This window comes from Arvicola amphibius, chromosome 3 (genome assembly GCF_903992535.2).
Source record: "Arvicola amphibius chromosome 3, mArvAmp1.2, whole genome shotgun sequence".
Classification (NCBI taxonomy): domain Eukaryota; kingdom Metazoa; phylum Chordata; class Mammalia; order Rodentia; family Cricetidae; genus Arvicola; species Arvicola amphibius.
The window spans coordinates 188996179-189014476 of record NC_052049.1 but is presented as its reverse complement, the minus strand read 5'-3'; the positions used below and the strand labels follow the sequence as shown (position 1 = coordinate 189014476).

The following is an 18298-nucleotide window of genomic DNA, read 5'->3' as shown; positions in this document are numbered from 1 at the left end:
GACGACATTCTGTTCAAACACATGAGCCTGTGAAGGATATTTCACCATCAAACTATATGACATTCCACCTCTTGTCCCCTTTGAGTTGGGTGTGTAACCAGTGTCTTTTAATTACTCTCAGGCTGTCCAGGGCACAGGCCTGGCCTTCATCGTCTACACTGAGGCTATTAAAAACATGGAAGTGTCCCAGCTGTGGTCAGTGCTCTACTTCTTCATGCTGCTGATGCTGGGTATGGGAAGCATGCTTGGAAACACAGCGGCCATCCTCACCCCTCTGACTGACAGCAAGGTCATCTCCAGCTACCTGCCCAAGGAGGCCATTTCAGGTCAGGACACCAGGTAGTGGAGGCAGGGCATGGGCGGGTGGGGAAATGCAAGACAAACAGTGGAGGGGCTTCCTCAGGAGCCATGTGTTTCTGAGGCAGCTCAGAGACTCAGTTCTGGAAGCTGGACTAAGAACTCACTACAGCCTCCTTTGGATAGGCTGATCTAGAAGCTGAGAGAGAGAGACAGAGACAGAGACAGAGACAGAGAGACAGAGAGAGAGAGATGTGGACTGCAGAGACCCAGTTTCAGAAAAGATACCAAGTGCTAGAGGCTCTCAGGAAGGGGAAGAGAGCACAACTCTCCCGCCTGCACTCAAAGGCCTACAGGCTTTGAAAGCCCACATCTGTTTTGTTTTAATGGCGCATGAACTGTTCCCACAGCAGAAGGAGCTCCTTCCACACACGCTCCAGGCAATAAACACCCAATCAGATCACCCTGCTCTGACTGCTAATGCTACTAGTTTTATCTCTGTTCCCGAAAGTCATTGGAAAGGACAACCTGGGCCCTCTGTTGACACTTAAAACCTGTCAGTGAGCTGCACAACTGTTAGCCGCAGTTGTCAGCCCCTGATCCCATCTGATACATCATAGTAAGAGCACACACCACTTTGTACATTACGTTTGAACCTTTGGGTTGTTGGTGAAGGAATCAGCCTTTTCCATTACGGATGCCCACTTTTAACTTCACAACACCCCACTCAGCAGAATCATGAGAACCCTCTATCCAGCCACTTCTGCCTCTGATGGTTCTGTGTCCAGGATAGATGAAGAAGTGTCACATCTGGTCACACATTCTGGCCATTCAGTGGAAAGTGCTCTCTTCCCCTTTCCTCCGAGTCTCCAAGCACTTGGCATCTTTTCTAAAATTGGGTCTCTGCGGTCCACATTACATGTGCATACAGTTCTGAAACCAGTACTTAACCCTTTCTCCTGAGGTGAGCCTCTCAGGGCATTCAGTGTTTGACGTTGTACAGTGTGCCAGTGGAAAGGGCAGGACTACTATAAACTCAAACACATCATGGAAAGCCCTAGGGAGTTGAGAGAAAGTTTTGAGAGATTGGTGGCTAAAGGTCAGAGCTCAAATACTGACTCTGCCATGTTGTGCTATGTAGGCAGTTACTTGGCATCACTAAGCCTTGCATCCTGGTATAAAAAGAGATTCCTGGCTACTACCTTGGAGGCTTAATCTGGTCTGATACATAACCAGAGCCTGGCATGTGATACCAAAGTAAACTGTAGTTTCTTACCAAGCCAATTCTTATCTGGGTCCCCATACCCTTGGTCCACTTCCCGTAGTCTCGGGGGCTAAGTTGTTGAACTCTTCAGCATCTCCAGATGCTCAACCATGACATCACCCAAAGAGCAACACTCTGACCTTTTTTTCTTTCCTGCTCTGAAATCCCCCGCAGAGCAGCTCCTTTAGCTCATGTGAAGTACATCTAGGGACCTGTGGCTCTGGTTGACATTAAATGTGGGGTGGGAGGCAGGGAGACTTGGAGAGATGAGCAGTGATCTTGCGTTCCAGGTCTGGTGTGCCTCATCAGCTGTGCCATTGGTATGGTGTTCACCATGGAGTCCGGGAACTACTGGTTTGACATATTCAATGACTATGCAGCCACCCTGTCCCTGCTGCTCATTGTGCTGGTGGAGACCATAGCTGTGTGCTACATATACGGGCTGAAGAGGTAAGGAGACCGCAGACCCTGACTTCTACATGGGGCAGAGATGCTGCAGGGCCACACTCATAAGAAAATCATCTTTCCTCAGTGGGCATGCTCATTTTAGATACAAGAATTGTCAGCCACCCTAGCCCTGTGGACTGAGAGGACTGGCATTTCCCTCCCCGATGTACGCTGCTCCCACCTTCTTTGGGAACTAGCCTCTGGTCCATACCTGGGGACCCCTGGAAGCTCACACCAGGGAGACGCCCCATGACCATTCTTTATTGTTCATCCTCCCTCAGGGATCCTCAGACCTTTTCCCTTCACCTCAACACCTCACCAAGGAAAGGTTCAGATGGGTTCGGGGACACGTTCAAACATCATTAATAACCAGGACAGCATCTTCTTAAGGGAAGAGGGCATGCAAACTGGAGCCCCTCCCTCCAGAGCATGAATAAGCCTAGGTTCTCTCCTTGTGGTCCAAACAGATTTGAAAGTGATCTTCAGACCATGGCCGGCCGCTCCCTCAACTGGTACTGGAAGGCCATGTGGGCATTTGTGAGTCCACTGCTCATCATCGGCCTCTTTATCTTCTACCTGAGTGACTATATCATCACAGGAACGCTACAGTACCAAGCCTGGGATGCCACTCAGGTACCTGACATTCCTGCAGGGCTGGGGAATAGGGCAGAACCTACGGTCACTTCAGAACACAGGGAACCATTGCTGTGATGTGGAGGGTTACAGGTAATAGCATGGGGGAACTTCATGTTTCACAGATGCTCAGTCTAGTACAGCAGAACGGGGCTGTGAGTAGTTAGCCATGATGCAGGAGAGAGTAAGAGTCGCCCTCAGCATCCCAGGGGACCTTCCCCTAGAAATACTAGTTCCTCTGGCACGCCACACTAGACATATTTATACAGAGCATTTCTACGACCACAGGAATTTCTAATCTGTGCTAATGGTTACATTACATGTAGGGCCTCAGACTAAGGCACTAGAAAGAGTGTTTCTATGACATTCTTCTTGGAGAGCTTCCCACACATACGTTTGAAAAAGTCAGAATTATCTTTCTTTATGAAATATAGAGAAAATGGGCACAGTTTCTCTGAAGGCTTGCTGTGAATTGCGGGGTAGTAGAGCACCACAGTCCTCTTCTTGCTGCTCAGCATCTCCCCCTTCATAGAAGAGTGGGTGAACACTTCTTTCGGATGCAACAGGAGGGGGCCTTCCCCTGATGCTCAGTCTCTTCTCCCAGGGGCAACTGGTGACCAAGGACTACCCCCCATACGCACTAGCTGTCATCGGTTTGCTGGTGGCTTCATCTACCATGTGCATCCCCCTGGTGGCCCTGGGGACTTTCATCAGGAATCACCGCAAGATGGGAAGCTCGGTGGCCTAAGAATGGAGCTCCCAGAGACCGAAGTCAGCCACTCTCTGATTCACAGTCACTGCCTGCTGGTGGGAACTCCTTGGCTGGAGTGGTGGTCTAGGGCCTCCTGCTTCTGTAAAGAGGATTGGGGAGCTTAGAGAGGGAAGACTGCCTAGGGGAGGGGACCACATCCCTTAGGAGGAGCTCCCCATCCTTTGCCATCTGAAGGTCATACCTTGTAGCCTCCTTCTCATCAGGGGCTAAGGCCAGTATTGAAGACCATTGTTTCCTTGATTCTAGAAAGTCCTAGAATTTAAGGTAGACTGTCATGAGAAACTTGACTGTAACGCGTAGAAGCCAAACAAGCACTTCAGTTTTTTGCTTAAAAGAAAAGAAAATGATAGAGGGCAATGGCTTCCCGACCAGTGTCAGAGGTTTGAAGTAATTAAGGTGACATTAATAATTAATTAATTAATTCTAATGAATTCTTTTTTTAAAGTCACTGTGAGTATGCAATTTCTGTGTTCCCTGATTACTCTCTGAATACTACCAGGATTCAGTGGCCACTAAGAGAGAGTTTTTCTGGGGTTCCAAAGGAGGTCACCTTTCTAGAATCTAAGGTTTATCACAGTAGGCCAGGACTAACCTCTCTACAACTCTAGACTGTAAGGAATCTGACCAGGGCTTCAGTGTCAGATACACATCCATAGGGATACAAGTAATTGTAACTTTTCTACCAACGTTACTCACAATCACCTTCATTCACCTCTACAAAATAATGTTTTCTAAAATGTATATAAATCACACAGAGCAGCATGTAGCTGAAAACACTCCATATTTATGGCTGTTATTCAATCATCATGTGAATGTCTTTTTTCTTTTTTTAATCATAATAAAATGAATCAAGGTTATCTAGATTGAGAGTGCTTCTTGTAGCAACAATCTTTGCTCTCCTGGGCTCATCGAATTGAAGGATTTCCTTGGGTCTATCTGTGCAGACACCTTTGAAGATACTTAGACATCACTTGAAACATCAACCAGAGATGTCTCTTATTTCTCATTCTTTTTCTCAATGGCAAAAGTACGCAATAGAAAGGTCTTGTGGAGGAGCCTAAAGAGAAGATTTTCTAGCTAATTTTCTTGCCCCCTTTACAGAAGACCAAAGTTTGGCTCTCAGCATTCATGTTGAGAAGCCTACCTCATATAATTCCTGTTCCAGGGAGCCCAACAACCTTTTATGTCTTTGTTTTCACTAGCCTGAACATGTCCAGATGTCCAGACATACACAAAATACATCCACATAAATTAAAATTAGATAGATAGATAGATAGATAATTATAAAGATGTCTTTCCAACAGTGAATCTTTTAATATTGGACTGTAACTTACAAAAAAAAAACTTTCCCTATCTTAGCTGCATCTTCTCAACATCCCATCTTTTCTTTATACCTTGTTTCTAAATGATCACTGCCCTTAAAATGTAAGCAGCAGCATTTATTTACTTAAATGTTTACTCCTGATTTCTCATCAGCTGGTTTTTAGGCCTGAAGAGTGGGTGCATCCCACAATACAGCCGGGTCTATTCCTGAATTCCTAAGCATCTGTCGCCTCCTCTCAGCTTTCAGGCACCATCACTACCTTTCAGCACTTGTCCTGCCTTCCTAGGGTCAGTCACAGTCAAGGTCTCAATATCATGTACCCTCAAAGGTAAAAAGAGTAAGGTTGACCTATGTCATTATTCTATTACTTTTTCAGAATGTCCAGCATCTCTGCCATTCCAAACACCTGGGAGCATTGAAAATTTCCAGTGTCCATGCTGCCAGATCCAAGAGGCACCTATCAGAAAATCTTGGGAGACCCACGCTCTCAGGAGAATCCAATGTGCAATCAGATCTGAGAGCCAGGGCAAAGCCTATTTAAGAAGGGAGGAAAGCATGTGATGTGTTTGGAAATATTTATGCGCATCACACAACGCCTGTCTGAGCTCTATGCGCTACCATACAGTTTGCGAGCTTCGAGCAAGGGGCTGGAGGTTGAAACATACAGAGACACACAGACAGAGAGACAGAGACACGGACCTATAGTCGCTGGTAAGAAGCCCTTTATTCAGGTAGCACCACGAAGGCTTATATACCCAACAGTCAGGTGGGCCAACAGGTGAAAACCTTATCCTCTGATCCTCAAGGCCAAGGCAACACGTGCTCGTGAAGCAGAGCCGGTAAACAACTTTGACACAGCTTTCAGTAACTCAAATCAGAAGGAAAGTAAAGATCTCTAGCAGGGAAGAGAAGCTGGAGGCCAGGACTCCAAATGGTCCCAACACTTATGTTCAGAACAACTTGTAAAAATTTAAATACATTACTGAGCATTTCTAGTTATAAGGGAAGTCACATCTGTGGAACAGTTTTGTTTATGGAATATAATCAGACAGGTGAAGTAATGTATCATAAAATACAGATGCTCCTCTGTTTACCACTGTAAAGGCAGTAGGACCTGGAAGCATGGAGCCTAACAATGAGGTGGACTAAAGTCTAATGCAACAGCCAACTTCATTCGAAACATCAGACAATTCATACTTTAAGGGTTAAGAAAGGTCACATAAGTAAATCTCTCAGGAGTTCAAGCTGTGAATAAACACGAGGACAAGTTGCATGCAGCAAAAAAAAAAAAAAAAAAACAAAAACAAAAACAAAAAAAAACACATGTTTTTCTATAGAGGCCCATAAACAAATAATAGCCAGTGGGAATGAATAATCTGATAAGCGTGCACCTATCCAATATACCTGGGAGGTGCACAGAAGCGTAATCCAAGAACAACTCTGGGTATTGAAGAAACTGAGGTCACAAGACTCTTGTTTTCTTGGTGTTTCCTCACAAGCACTCAGAATTCTTTTTTTAAAAAGAATATTTATTTTTTATTTATTTTTATTTTATGTGCATGGGTGTTTTGCCATGGGTGTCAGATCCCCTGGAACTAGAATTACGGACAGTTGTAAGCTGCTATGTGGGTGCTGAGAATGGAACCCGGGTCCTCTGGAAGAGCAATCAGTGCTTTTAACCACCAAACCATCTCTCCAGCCCCAGCACTCAAAATTCTTACAAGACTCCATCTTCGACTGTGTTCCGACACTCCTGCACCCACATTGTGGTTACATCCTGCTGACCTCACTGTAAACTGAAGAGCACTCTAAACTGAAAATGCATTTGTTACACCTACCCTCCTGACCATCACAGTGAGAACGGTTCACTGTCAAATGACCATCCCAGAGGCCATGTGACCAACAGGTTTCCCCACATCTCCAGAGAGTATCCTGCTTCAGATTGCTTGCCCACAAAATGTTGGAACCCAAACTAAAACAGAATTTATTTTGTTTAAACACCATGGTAGAAACAGAAGATCCTAAGCTAAACAGGTGAGCCAGGGAGCTCTCGACACTATATATAGTTTCCCCATGGTGACATAGCTTTACTTTGCTTTCTGTAGATCTCTTGTAGGTGATGTGGGAGTCCCCTCTGTGTGCTGTGATTACCATTAATGAATAAAGAAACTGCCTTGGCCTGTTGATAGGGCAGAACTTAGGTAGGCAGGGAAAACTGTACTGAATGCTGGAAGGAAGAAAGCAGAGTCAGAGAGAGTAATGGAGCTGCCACTGGAGACAGATGTGCTGAAACTTTGCTGGTAGGCCATTACCTTGTGGTGATACACAGATTAATAGAAATGGGTTAAATTAATATGTAAGAGTTAGCCAATAAGAATGCTAGCTGGTACAGCTTGTCAGTGTGGCAATTTCTCAGAAAATTAGGAAACAACCTTCATCAAGAACCAGTAATACCACTTTGGGGTATATATCCAAAGGACGCTCAATCGTGCCACAAGGGCATGTGCTCAACTATGTTCATAACAGCATTGTTTGTCATAGCTAGAACCTGGAAACAACCTAAATACCCCTCGACTGAAGAATAGATAAGGAAAAATGTGGTACATTTACACAATGGAGTACTACACAGCAGAAAAAAATAATGACATCTTGAAATTTGCAGGAAAATGGTTGGAGCTAGAAAACATCATTTTGAGTGAGGTAGCCCAGACACAGAAAGACAAGTATCATATGTGCTCACTCATAGGTGGTTTTTAAACATAAAGCAAAGAAATCACAATCCCAGAGAATTTAGACAACAATGAGGACCCTAAGAGAGACATACAAATTGAGAGCATGGCCATCTTGGAGGAGGGTTAAAGGGGAGGGGAGAGGCAGAGAGGGGAGCAGAGAAAAATGTAGAGCTCAATAAAAATCAATTTTAAAAAAGCAGACTGAGTAAGCACTCCGTGGCCTATGTATCTGCTCCTGCCTCCAAGTACCTGCCCAATTTGGATTCTTGCCTTGGTTTCCCTCAATGTACTATGCAGGATAGGTAAGCCCAATAAACCCTTTCTTCCCCCCCACACACACCACCCACAAAAAGAGAGTTAGCCAATAAGAAGTTAGAGCTAATGGGCCAAGCAGTGATTTAATTAATACAGTTTCTGTGTGGTTATTTTGGTTCTGGGCGGCCGGGACAAACAAGTGGCCCCTGCAACACACAGAGCAAGATATTTCTCAATAATTCTCTTGCGCTGGTACTAAGTCATATCTCAGACAAATCTTCTCTGTTTCTAGGCACAACAGTGGTGATTATGGAATTTGTCCTCTTTCTCACCAATTGGCTTACACTTGACATTAACCATGACACTTTCTGTTTATTCCAGAAAACTTTGACTCAGATCTGGGACATAAGATGAAGAAACATTGGTTTTTACCAGTTGTCACTGTAGATAAAACTCAAAGCAAGTGTCTATGGTTGGGCTTTTCCTCATTTCCTGGTTGCAATTACAGGCTTCTGTCTATAGAAGACTTCTTCTTGTTATGTGACCAGACTAATTTAGAAAATGAAAAGATAATATCAAACAGACTTCACACCAAAAACATTAAAAATTGTGCCTGAATTCCCACTATTGGGGAGGCCAAGACAAATAGATGATAGATAGCTCTATGAATTCCAGGGAATTTTTGAAACCTGTTTCAAAAAACAAACAACAAAATCCTGTAAAACAAAGAGAAAAGATCACTGTATAATGATAAAAGATCAATTATCATTTTAAAAAATTATCTATATAACAGCTGTAGAATATATATTCTCATTAGCACATTAAACTTCCCCCAAATAGACCATATCTTAGGACACAAAACAAATATCAAATAATATAATAATTGTAATTAGAAGTCAACATGAGCCAGGTGAGTGAGGTTCACCTATAATCCACCTATTTTAAAGACTGAAAACCCAACCTAAACATGCAACTTAGTTAAACCCCATCTCAAAAAGTTGGGGCTCAGCAGTTAAAAAGCTCTGGTTATTCTTGCAGAGAACCTGGGTCCAGTTTCCGGCACCCAAATGGTGATTCACAGCCATCAATAAAAGCAAACCTTTTTTTAAAAAAAAAAGAAAAAAAAAGAAAAGAAAGGAAGGAAGGAAGGAAGGAAGGAAGGAAGGAAGGAAAGAAAGAAAGAAAGAAAGAAAGAAAGAAAGAAAGAAAGAAATCAAGAAATCAAGAAATCAAGAAATCAAGAAAGAAATCAAGAAAAGAACTGCAACACCACCACCAACAAAACCCTCAAGACCTTGTAAACAGAGCTAAGGAGTTTGGACTTTCTCATACGGGAAACTAGAAACTTCAATGATTAATTAACAGTGTACTCACCAGGATGAGCAAATGATTGAAAATTGTATAACCTTCTTAGTTGGGTAAGACTATAGAACCCTGGCTAAAGCTGTCCTCTTTTTCTCTTTTTCCTCCAGAATTCTGGTGACATGGTTTGATAGTCTTTTGTATCCTCTTTCTGGTAGGCACAGTGAAGTTCCCTTAGCAGTCATCCATTAGCCAAAACGGCTTCCTGGGAACACTCAGGTGGGGTTAAATGGTACTGAATCACCCGTGCTGGGAATCTGGACAGCCCAGAGAACTGGGCTTCATCCCTTTTGGTGAGGTGATTGCTACATACAGTTATTACTGAGGTCTGAGGGACACAATACTCAAAACTCACCATTTCTGATTACTCACTTTCCTTTACTGTTGGTTATACTCTTGAGGCTGCCTGTGTCATTGTATGTGCAAGGTGGGAACCCAACATAATGGTGTCCTGAATTACTTAATGAATTGCATTGGAAGTTCCGGATGCCCCATAGTGGGAGTGTTTATTCTATGGAAATTGACAGACACATGCAGTTTGTAGCTAAACACTTTCCTGTTCGCCATCAGCCTCCAGCAGATACAATCCTATCTTTGTGAAATTCTCTGCAGACACCCTTGATAGCAGTCCGAGGAGCCCAGAAATCCTGGAGTTTGAGAGACATGAAACAGAGAAAAGAATGTGGCCAAAGGTCAGTGGGAGGGTGTGAACTGGCCACCTCTGAGGCTGAGGCAGAGAAGGGGACACCAGCCAAGCAGAGAAGACCCATGCCAGGGCCAAATAGGGCAGTAAGTCGATTCCAGAGTCCTGGAGACAGAACAACAGAAAGCACAGGGGCCTGGAATACAGAGGAGAGCACAGCAGTTGCCCGTTCTATGCTGAGAGTTGCCTCAGAAGATGGACTCACCTTCAGCACATGTGGATGAGGAGCTGCAGCCCTGGGGAGGCCATGAATGCCCTGGTCAGCTCCCAGGAAGACTGGGGTCATCAGAGTATGCTCAGTCTGGGGCTGTGGAGAAGGGGCGGCCAAAGTGGGGCAACCCCCTGCAGTTCTTACTTGTCTGTGTCTCCTATGCTGTGGGCCTGGGCAATGTATGGCGCTTCCCCTACCTGTGCCAGATGTACGGTGGAGGTGAGTACAATGTGCAGGGAGGGGCAGCATGTCTGAGTGGCAAGGGCTTCACATCTAAAGCCCTGGAATCCGGATGAATTATAGGACGGCTGGGTGTCAAAGAGCTGGCCCACAATCCAGCAAAGAAGGAAGGGTTGGGCTTTGCTTCCACACACAGGGCGTTTGCTGTGCTATCTAAAACATCTTTGCCTAACTTGAAGTCATAAAGGTTTTCTCTGTTCTTTATCTAAGTTTTTAACCTCTGGGTTGTGCATAGGGAGCTATGATCTACTTCCTTTTCTTCTTTTTTGTGTATAAAGTGTGATACCAACTAAGGTTCATTATATTCAGCTGTGTTATTATTTTCTTGAAAAAAAAAAAGATTGCAGAACTCTTTTGCTTGAATTATGTAGCGGGCGTGGTCGGCCGGCAATGGGAAATAACCAAACTAGCCTTATATGAAATACTCAGCTTTAATAAAGGGAGGAAATGGGAGAAACTTACAGAGCCAGAGTTCCAGCGAAGAGCAGGGAACCAAGAGAGCAAAAAAACAAAACACGGATCTCTTAAAGGTATTCTGTGCCCCGGAGGGGTCACGTCCCTCAGACGAGGGACTGGTCAGCTACCCCATCAGAGGAAGTGATTGCTAGGCCCAGCTAAAAGGTGCCCACACTCCCTCCATGGCCCTAGGCAGCAGACAAACAAACAACAGGTTGTCACAGAGACAAATTGACCATGGGCCACACCAGATCTGCTATAGTTACTGCTTGATACTTTGGGTTAAAATGAGACTATCCTACGGCCTTCCAGTGTTAGAGCCTAACTCCAAACAGCTGCGGGAATCTGGCTTCCGCTGTCAGGTGCCTCAAAGAATAAACTACACAGGCCTCAGCCTCCTTCAACATCAAGCTGCTAAAGGGTGAAAACCCAGCCTTTACAGAGCAGGGAGGCCTTGAAAAGCCTCCAGAGCAAGAAGACAGTGCTCAGATCCTACTTGCACACAAGGACAAGCTGAGCTCCGACCATTAGTATGAGGTACGTATTGCCCCCTCCAAGGCCTTCACTGTTTTCACGTGGTCACAGGGCTCTTCATGAGACCTCGGTTCCACTTCTGCGATCTATGGGCCACCTGAATTCCCAATCTTGGTTTAGGAAAGGAGAGCTTCATAATACCTTAGATGACTGTCAGCACCCTATTACATTTCTTGGCGTCTCTCACCTATGATGTGAGAAGACCCCTCCGTAGGGTCACATAGCTGACTCAAAATTGCGGAGAAGGACTTGAAAGTGTCCATGACTGTTCCAGCATTCAAGGGAAGGAACCTTCCAACCACGACTAGCACGGTGAGCAAGCCAGACAGCTCAGGAAGGGAAGAAGAAAAGTAGGACTTCCGACAGTGCAAGGTGATGATCTCATTTGGCTCTCCATATGATAATTAGGGTAGAGAGTTAAGCCACAACTAAACCAAGAGGCATTGGACTCTGAGAAACCAAATATTTTCCAGAGGAGGAAGGGTAGGAGGGAGTAGATTTCCCCACTCCTCTTCTTGATGGCTTCCTTAGCCCATCCCAGGCTCTTGAGCTATGGATAGCTAAGTGTAGGTACCTGGAAGTAGACTGTCTTGGGTTGGGAAGATTTGCTCAGTTTTTCTCTTTCTTGAGCTGTTCTAACACACAGGCAAAACCTGAACTAGACCTGACGTTTTCCAATGCAGAGGAAAGAAAGTTGATACCTAGCTTGCTTTTGAGTTTGAGGTGGGCAGTACCTGAAATTCAAATGGAGCTGGTGAATGAGCTAGCAGGGCAAGTTCTGTCGCTGTGTAGGAAATCTTTACTGGGTGCTGGTGCCCCAAGGTGCTTTAGCCGTTTTCTCAGAGCTCACATAGCTACTGCTGGGGTGGTGGAACAAATGACCCCCTCCACACATACGCCCCTTCCTTAGCCCAGGCTCCCACATGTCCCTGGTGTATGAGTGAAGCCCTCTGCTGGCCTTACAAAAGACACTGGACTGTGGACATCTCCAAGCTCTTGGGAGAGGAAGAAAAAGTAGCAAGAGTACTTAGCTGAGGGCTGTGGGTAGAGCTACTGAAATCTTGCTTAAACGTTCATGACGTTCAAACTTCTATTCCCAGCACAGTAACTGTCAATCCTTGGAGCTAAAGGAGAGGTTATTGTTTTGTTTTTGTTCTGTTTTTATCATGAGCCTCTAGTACTAAGATTATCAGACCTGGAAAGTTTGTGTGAATTTTCAGCAACCCAGGGTCAGGAGCTATCTAAACAAGCCATTGACAGTTGTAGGCAAAGAAGGATCAGCCTGCTTGGGATGGGAGGCTGTAGCTTAAGGCTTCACAGGGAATTAATGCTGCTCTGCCTGCATTTCTAAGCCTGGTTCTCCTCAGTTCGATGTAGAATATCTTTTTCCTCCTTGTTGCCTGCTCCACTGTGCTATGGACACACCCACTTTTTTCCCACTCTCCAGTTGTGTGACAAATGGAAAAATATCCCATATTCTCTTATTAGAGTACATATGGTAAATTATTTGTTCCGAGTGCTTAGGGTGTTTGCTTACAGATCATTATTTTGAAGGGGGAAAAAAGGCCAAAGGGAATATTTACTTTAGGTCATTTTGAATGTTGGATCTTTTAAGACTGGGAATTCATTAAGATCCCAAGATATTAAAGAGTTATTTTAAGAACAAATATGCCAGGCATAGTGGTGCACACCTTTAGTCCTAGCACTTAGGGTGATCCCAGCTCTCAGGAGGCAGAGGCAGGCAGATCTCTGAGTTTGAGGTCAGCCTGTTCTACAGAATGATTTCCCAAACAGTCAGGACTACACAGAGAAGCTGCCCTGGATCAGGAGACAAACCGGCTCTGCAGGGCATTCCCAGGTCTCTTTTGTCTTACACGTGGCAGTCAGCACAGGCTGTGTGCTCCCTAGTCGGTGTCCTTAACCCATTTGGGTCTCTTTTATCCACTGGCCTTAAGTAAGGAACACCTGATAGGATTTTTAAAACCCTGTAATGGGAAATATCAGACATATAAACCAAAAGTGTAGCAAGTTTCCACAGCTATGAGCAGATCCTATGTGGGTTTTAGAGCTATATGGACTGGTTTCTTGCTGGGTGAAGTTTAAGAGGCCATTTCCAGGTTCCTGTGTTTCCTAGCACATCACAATATCTTCCAAGTGTGGTTACTAAAGGAAGCACCTTCAGGGAGGCTCCCAGAAGCAACAGAGGGGTACATTAGGTGTAGCAGAAACCATTCACTGCAGTGGGGTCAGGAGAACAAGGGGTTAAGATCTGGGACTCTGAAAGGCAGACTGCAGTTTTCTGAGCACCTAAGTGATTCTCCCCCTAGCTTCTTGGTTCCCATGGTAGCAGGGGGCATATCTCTCCGCCCCGTTCTCAGTCAGTCCTGGTTGCTATGGTCAGGGATCTTCAGAGGTCAGAAGATATTGTTACCCAGTGTTCAAGAGTACCCTACAGATGTCCACTTGTTATGCCTGTCAGCCAAGTCTGATAATGGGCCAAATGAGTGTTAGAGAATTTCTGAATTGGTAGGTTGATGTGTCCCCAAAAAGGAGATAGATCCTAAGCACTGGGCTTCTTTGAAGCTATCCATGATGAATCTTGGCTCCCAGGCAGGCTCTTCCTAATAGAGTCTTGGCCATTTATACCTGCATAACATGTGTAACAGTTGACTAATGGGATAGAACCTATCTGTCTCCTTTTGCATCTATCTCTCTGGCTCTGTGAACTTATGTGAATTACTGATCACAAGCAATAATCCTGGATTTTGTGATCATATAAGGCTGGAGCAAAGAAGTCCCTGTCACATAGCATGTGCTAAATGGACTCAGACAATGTGGCTTCCAGCACTTCGTCCAGAGCTTGTGTGGTTTACATAAAGTTTACATAGATAGATGGTTTACATGGCAATCAGTGGGGTTTTTTGTTTGTTTGTTTTGTTCTGTTTTTGTGTTTTGGGACAGGGTTTCTCTGTATAGCCCTGGCTGTCCTGGAACTTGCTTTGTAGACCAGGCTGGCCTTGAACTCACAGAAATCCACCTGCCTCTGTCTCCCAAGTGCTGGGATTAAGGTGTACACACCACTGCCTGACCAAATCAAGTGTTTGATGAATGATGGGATTAAATGCCTTGGTTGTAAATGGAGCTCTAGGGCACTTGGACCTGATTCCCTGTATCCAGGAACAAGACAGCAATGTTGCACTAAGAAAACTAAAGGGGGAAACTGGGAGATGGCAGAGAACTAAACCATGGTTAGGTTATTCAGCTTCTTCCTGGGACTACACTGGCTGCTCATTGTTGACAAGCTGGAGATGACCATTGTTGGGGAATATTATTTTCAGGTGTGTGACTTTTGTTTATGCTGAATTTGTTTAACTCTGTGAAGCTGTGTTACTGCACCTGTTGAAAACACCCGATTGTCCTAATAAAGAGCTGAATGGCCAATAGCGAGGCAGAAGCAAAGATGGGCGGGGCTAGAAAGCAGAGATTATAAAATAGGAGAACCAAAGAGGAGGAGCAAGAGAAGGAGAGGAGGAAACTACAGGTCAGCCATTCAGTCAACCATGGAGTAAGAAGGACAATAAGACATACAGAAGTAAGATAAAATCCCAGAGGTAAGAAGGAAGTGGGGATAATTTAAGACAAGAAAAGCTCACTAGAAACTATCCAACCTATGGCAAGGCATTCATAACTAAGAATAAGCCTCCATGTGTGATTTATTTGGGAGCTGGGTGGTAGACCCCCTCAAAAAGCAAAAAGGAAAAAATATTCCACAACAGTCCATCAAGATGGGCTAGGGAATGTGAGTAGAAAGGGGGCAGTACTGTCCCAAGACATCTCTTTATTTCTTTCTTCTCACTGTAAAAGACAAACTATTTCCAAGATTCTTCCAAAGTCACTACTCATGAGCTGAATTAGACATTGAAACAAACATTGCTTTTGTTGGTTTCGGTCAGGAGCTGCGTCCCAAGTATTAACTAAGACAGGGTGTTTCCCTTGAAGGAGGCTGTGGGAGAACTCTGCCGACCACCTATGTTTGCAAAACCTTCTCTTCAGCAGAAGCTATTTGTTGAGTTTTCAGGTTGTCTGTCTCCATTTTCAGGTTCGTGCAAACTGATTGTGGTTAGAGTCTTCCAAGCTGTTGGGTCACCCCAAGTCTAGACAGGGAAGGCCTTCAGTTAGTCATTAGAGAGGCAGATAACTTCTTTTCTTATGGGGGCTCACTGCCACTCACCCATGGCTTTACAAAATTTATTAACTTTAAAAGGATAGCTTTTTTCAATCTCTTGTCCTCAGTGTGTGACCCAGTGAGTGAGACTTACCTGGATAATTCTCTGCTGGTTATAAGAAAAACAGGTACTTTGGTCACTGAATTCAACAGCAACTCTCCTGTCTGGTGTAAGCCACTGGGTCCAGTTTTGCAAAGGAGCAAATGCCTTTTGTGTAACTGTCATGTGCTGTTTTGAGCACCCTGAGAAACTGGCTCTAGAGGTAGAATTTGGCCCTTCTACTTCAGACCCAACCATGTTTGCCTCAAAATATCCTCCAAAGCTTCTTTTCCTTGTTAGGATAGCCATCTCACACTGTGACAAGGGGAAAGAACAAGAGATTAAAGGCATTATTTCATGGTATAGGAGCTGCTTCAGCTCATTCAAAATCAAAAGTGTTGTCATGGCAGATCACCATGTACTGTATGAAGACTGTCTTGTGGGGTTTTTTTGTATGTTTTTGTAAGCTTTACCTGGGAATTTACCAACACCCATTATTTAACAGTATATATACAGGTAATATATATGTAGTTTGAGTTCAACTTTCTTTAAGTTGATGTTATATAGCACTATCTTCCAAGTCAAAACCCAAGACATCAGCTGTGCCTACTTGCAAAAGATTGCCACACCTAGATTTAGTGGCTGTTGATCTGTTGATATCTCTGTCTCATAAGATGGCTGGATATTTTTCTAGAATGGAATAGAAAGCAAGAAGTCTAAATAATGTTACAAATGTCTGACAAATTATATAAGAGGCCAATGTTGAACCTAGGCTTAAAGAAATAGTTACTGGTCTACACTCCATGGCAATTACAAGGCCTGGTTTAAGAAAAAGGTATGTCTAATCAGTGTTCTTTGTCTGTTATCCTGTGGTGCATTTGAAGAGCTACTCAGGGATCTGAGTCCCAACTCAACTTATCTATAAGGTTCTATTAGAGTTCTCTAAAAAGACATAAATAATAGTATGAATTATTATACTAGTTTATAGGCTATCATCAGATAGTCCAGCAATAGCTATCTTTCGGAGGGAAAAAAAGCCGAAAATCCTGTAGTTGTTCAGTCCACACAAGTCTGGATGTTTCAGTCTGTTAGAACCTGAAGAAGTAGGTTGGTTCTAATGCCATCAAAAGAAAGTCTCATCAGAACATGGCATCAAGCTTCCTCCTTCCATGTCCTTTTAGGTAAACTGCCAAAGCCAGAAGGCATGACCTTGACTTAGGGTGAGTCTTCCCACCTCAAATGATCCAAATCAAGAGAATTCCCTACAGCTGTGCCCAGTTCTTTGCGCTTTAGTTGATCCCATGTGTAATCAATGTCAGCAATCAAGTTTAGCCATCACAAAGGGAATATAAAGTCTCCTGAAAGATAGAACTGGAGCTCTGAATGGACCCATTGGATGACCTCAGGTTATTTTTTAAGATGTGGGGCTGCAACCCACTAGACAGGCCCCAAGAGCCTGCCTTGTAAGAGTCCACCTCTCTCAGACTAGCCCAGCCCATGCTCTGCCCCTCTCAGCAAGAAGCACTTAGAGCTGTCGTAGCCCCTTGCCCTGACAGCAGTTGGTGTCGACCTCTGAGTGGGACTGGGGGAGCGTTGAAGGAGAGTTAGAGCAGCGTAGGTAAACAAATGAAGGGGAAGCAGGTTTCCTAAGATGGCAGCTCCTTGTTCCCGGAACACATTGTGGGAAGGAATGGCAGGAAGGTATGAGGACAGGTATGAAAACAGGACCTGGGGGAGAAAGCAGAAGGACCCAGGAATCCTGTAAACCACACAAGTCAAGAGGACTACTGGTCTTAGGGCCCCACCCAACCTAAAGCATTAAAGCTATTCCCTTTCTTTGCAGTTGGGTCTTCATGGAAGTTCAGTTCTTGGTCTGTAGTCCCATAGATGACCTCAACACTGCTGTTACACAGGCAACCCCTATGTGCCAGGGGGGCATTTTATGACTATTAGGGTTTGTGCGTGCCTATGCTTCTGCTTTCCTTAATGCCAAGGAGTCAGTTCCCTCTAGAAACCACCCTCAATCCCTGCTACTGGTGTGTCAGGCTTTTGCTTTTGTATGCCTTTTTCCCATTGGATATCTCAGGTTCCAGTCAAGGAACCATGAGCTGAGATGGATGAGAGAAGATGCCAAGGCAGTCTTGGGTCATGCCTCCATGCCCCAGACTTGGGCAACCTTGTGTCCCTGCCTTATGGTGTCCCTGCCTTGTGTCCCCGCCTGCCTTGCGTCCCCGCCTGCCTTGCGTCCCTGCCTGCCACTGTATGTTTATCTGGAAGCTCCTTTCACAGACCACTCCTTAAGAATTTGTGGATTTGAAAGATTTTTTTAAAATCACTGTTAGCAAAATGAAATTTTAGACTGAAGGTACATGTTTAAAATAGATATACAGAAATCTCTTTAAAAGGAGGATATGGTATGAAGTTCTGTGTACTGGGTCATCCAATTAGCTTACCTGCCCCTGTATTTGCTAGGCCACTAAACCCTCTGAAAATATCAAGTCTGAAGGAACATTCTATAGCCCAGGCAACTCTAAAGCATCCGAAATCCTCTACCTAGGTGATCTCTTCAGGGCAGGAAGCAGGTTTGCTGACTTTTCCACCCCATCCTGTATGACCAGACCTTAGAAAAGGTCTATTTCAAACACCACATCGCATAGACTCTGTCAGAGCTGTAAGAAGAGAGAAGCACTCGGGAGCAAAGTTACAAGTATTTAGCAACTTAGTGGTCTAGCCTTTCAACAGCCCTTAAATGCTGAAAGAGAAGATAGGGGTTAGTGAGATGACCCAGTGGATAGAGGTACTT

General features: G+C 44.5%; 2 protein-coding genes across 2 annotated transcripts in view; both read left to right on the top strand.

Moving 5' to 3' along the window:
- Positions 1–3389, top strand: part of LOC119809490 (sodium- and chloride-dependent transporter XTRP3A) — a 37998-nt gene extending 34609 nt beyond the window's left edge. Inside the window, exons 8-11 of the mRNA XM_038322294.1 lie at positions 122–326; positions 1852–2011; positions 2476–2641; positions 3246–3389. Coding sequence (XP_038178222.1) covers positions 122–326; positions 1852–2011; positions 2476–2641; positions 3246–3389 — 675 coding nt within the window. The remainder of the gene's footprint in view (positions 1–121; positions 327–1851; positions 2012–2475; positions 2642–3245) is intronic.
- A 6595-nt stretch (positions 3390–9984) lies between these two features.
- Slc6a20 (solute carrier family 6 member 20) overlaps positions 9985–18298 on the top strand; it is a 32143-nt gene continuing 23829 nt past the window's right edge. Inside the window, exon 1 of the mRNA XM_038322293.1 lies at positions 9985–10219. Within this exon, the coding sequence (XP_038178221.1) occupies positions 9985–10219 (235 nt within the window). The remainder of the gene's footprint in view (positions 10220–18298) is intronic.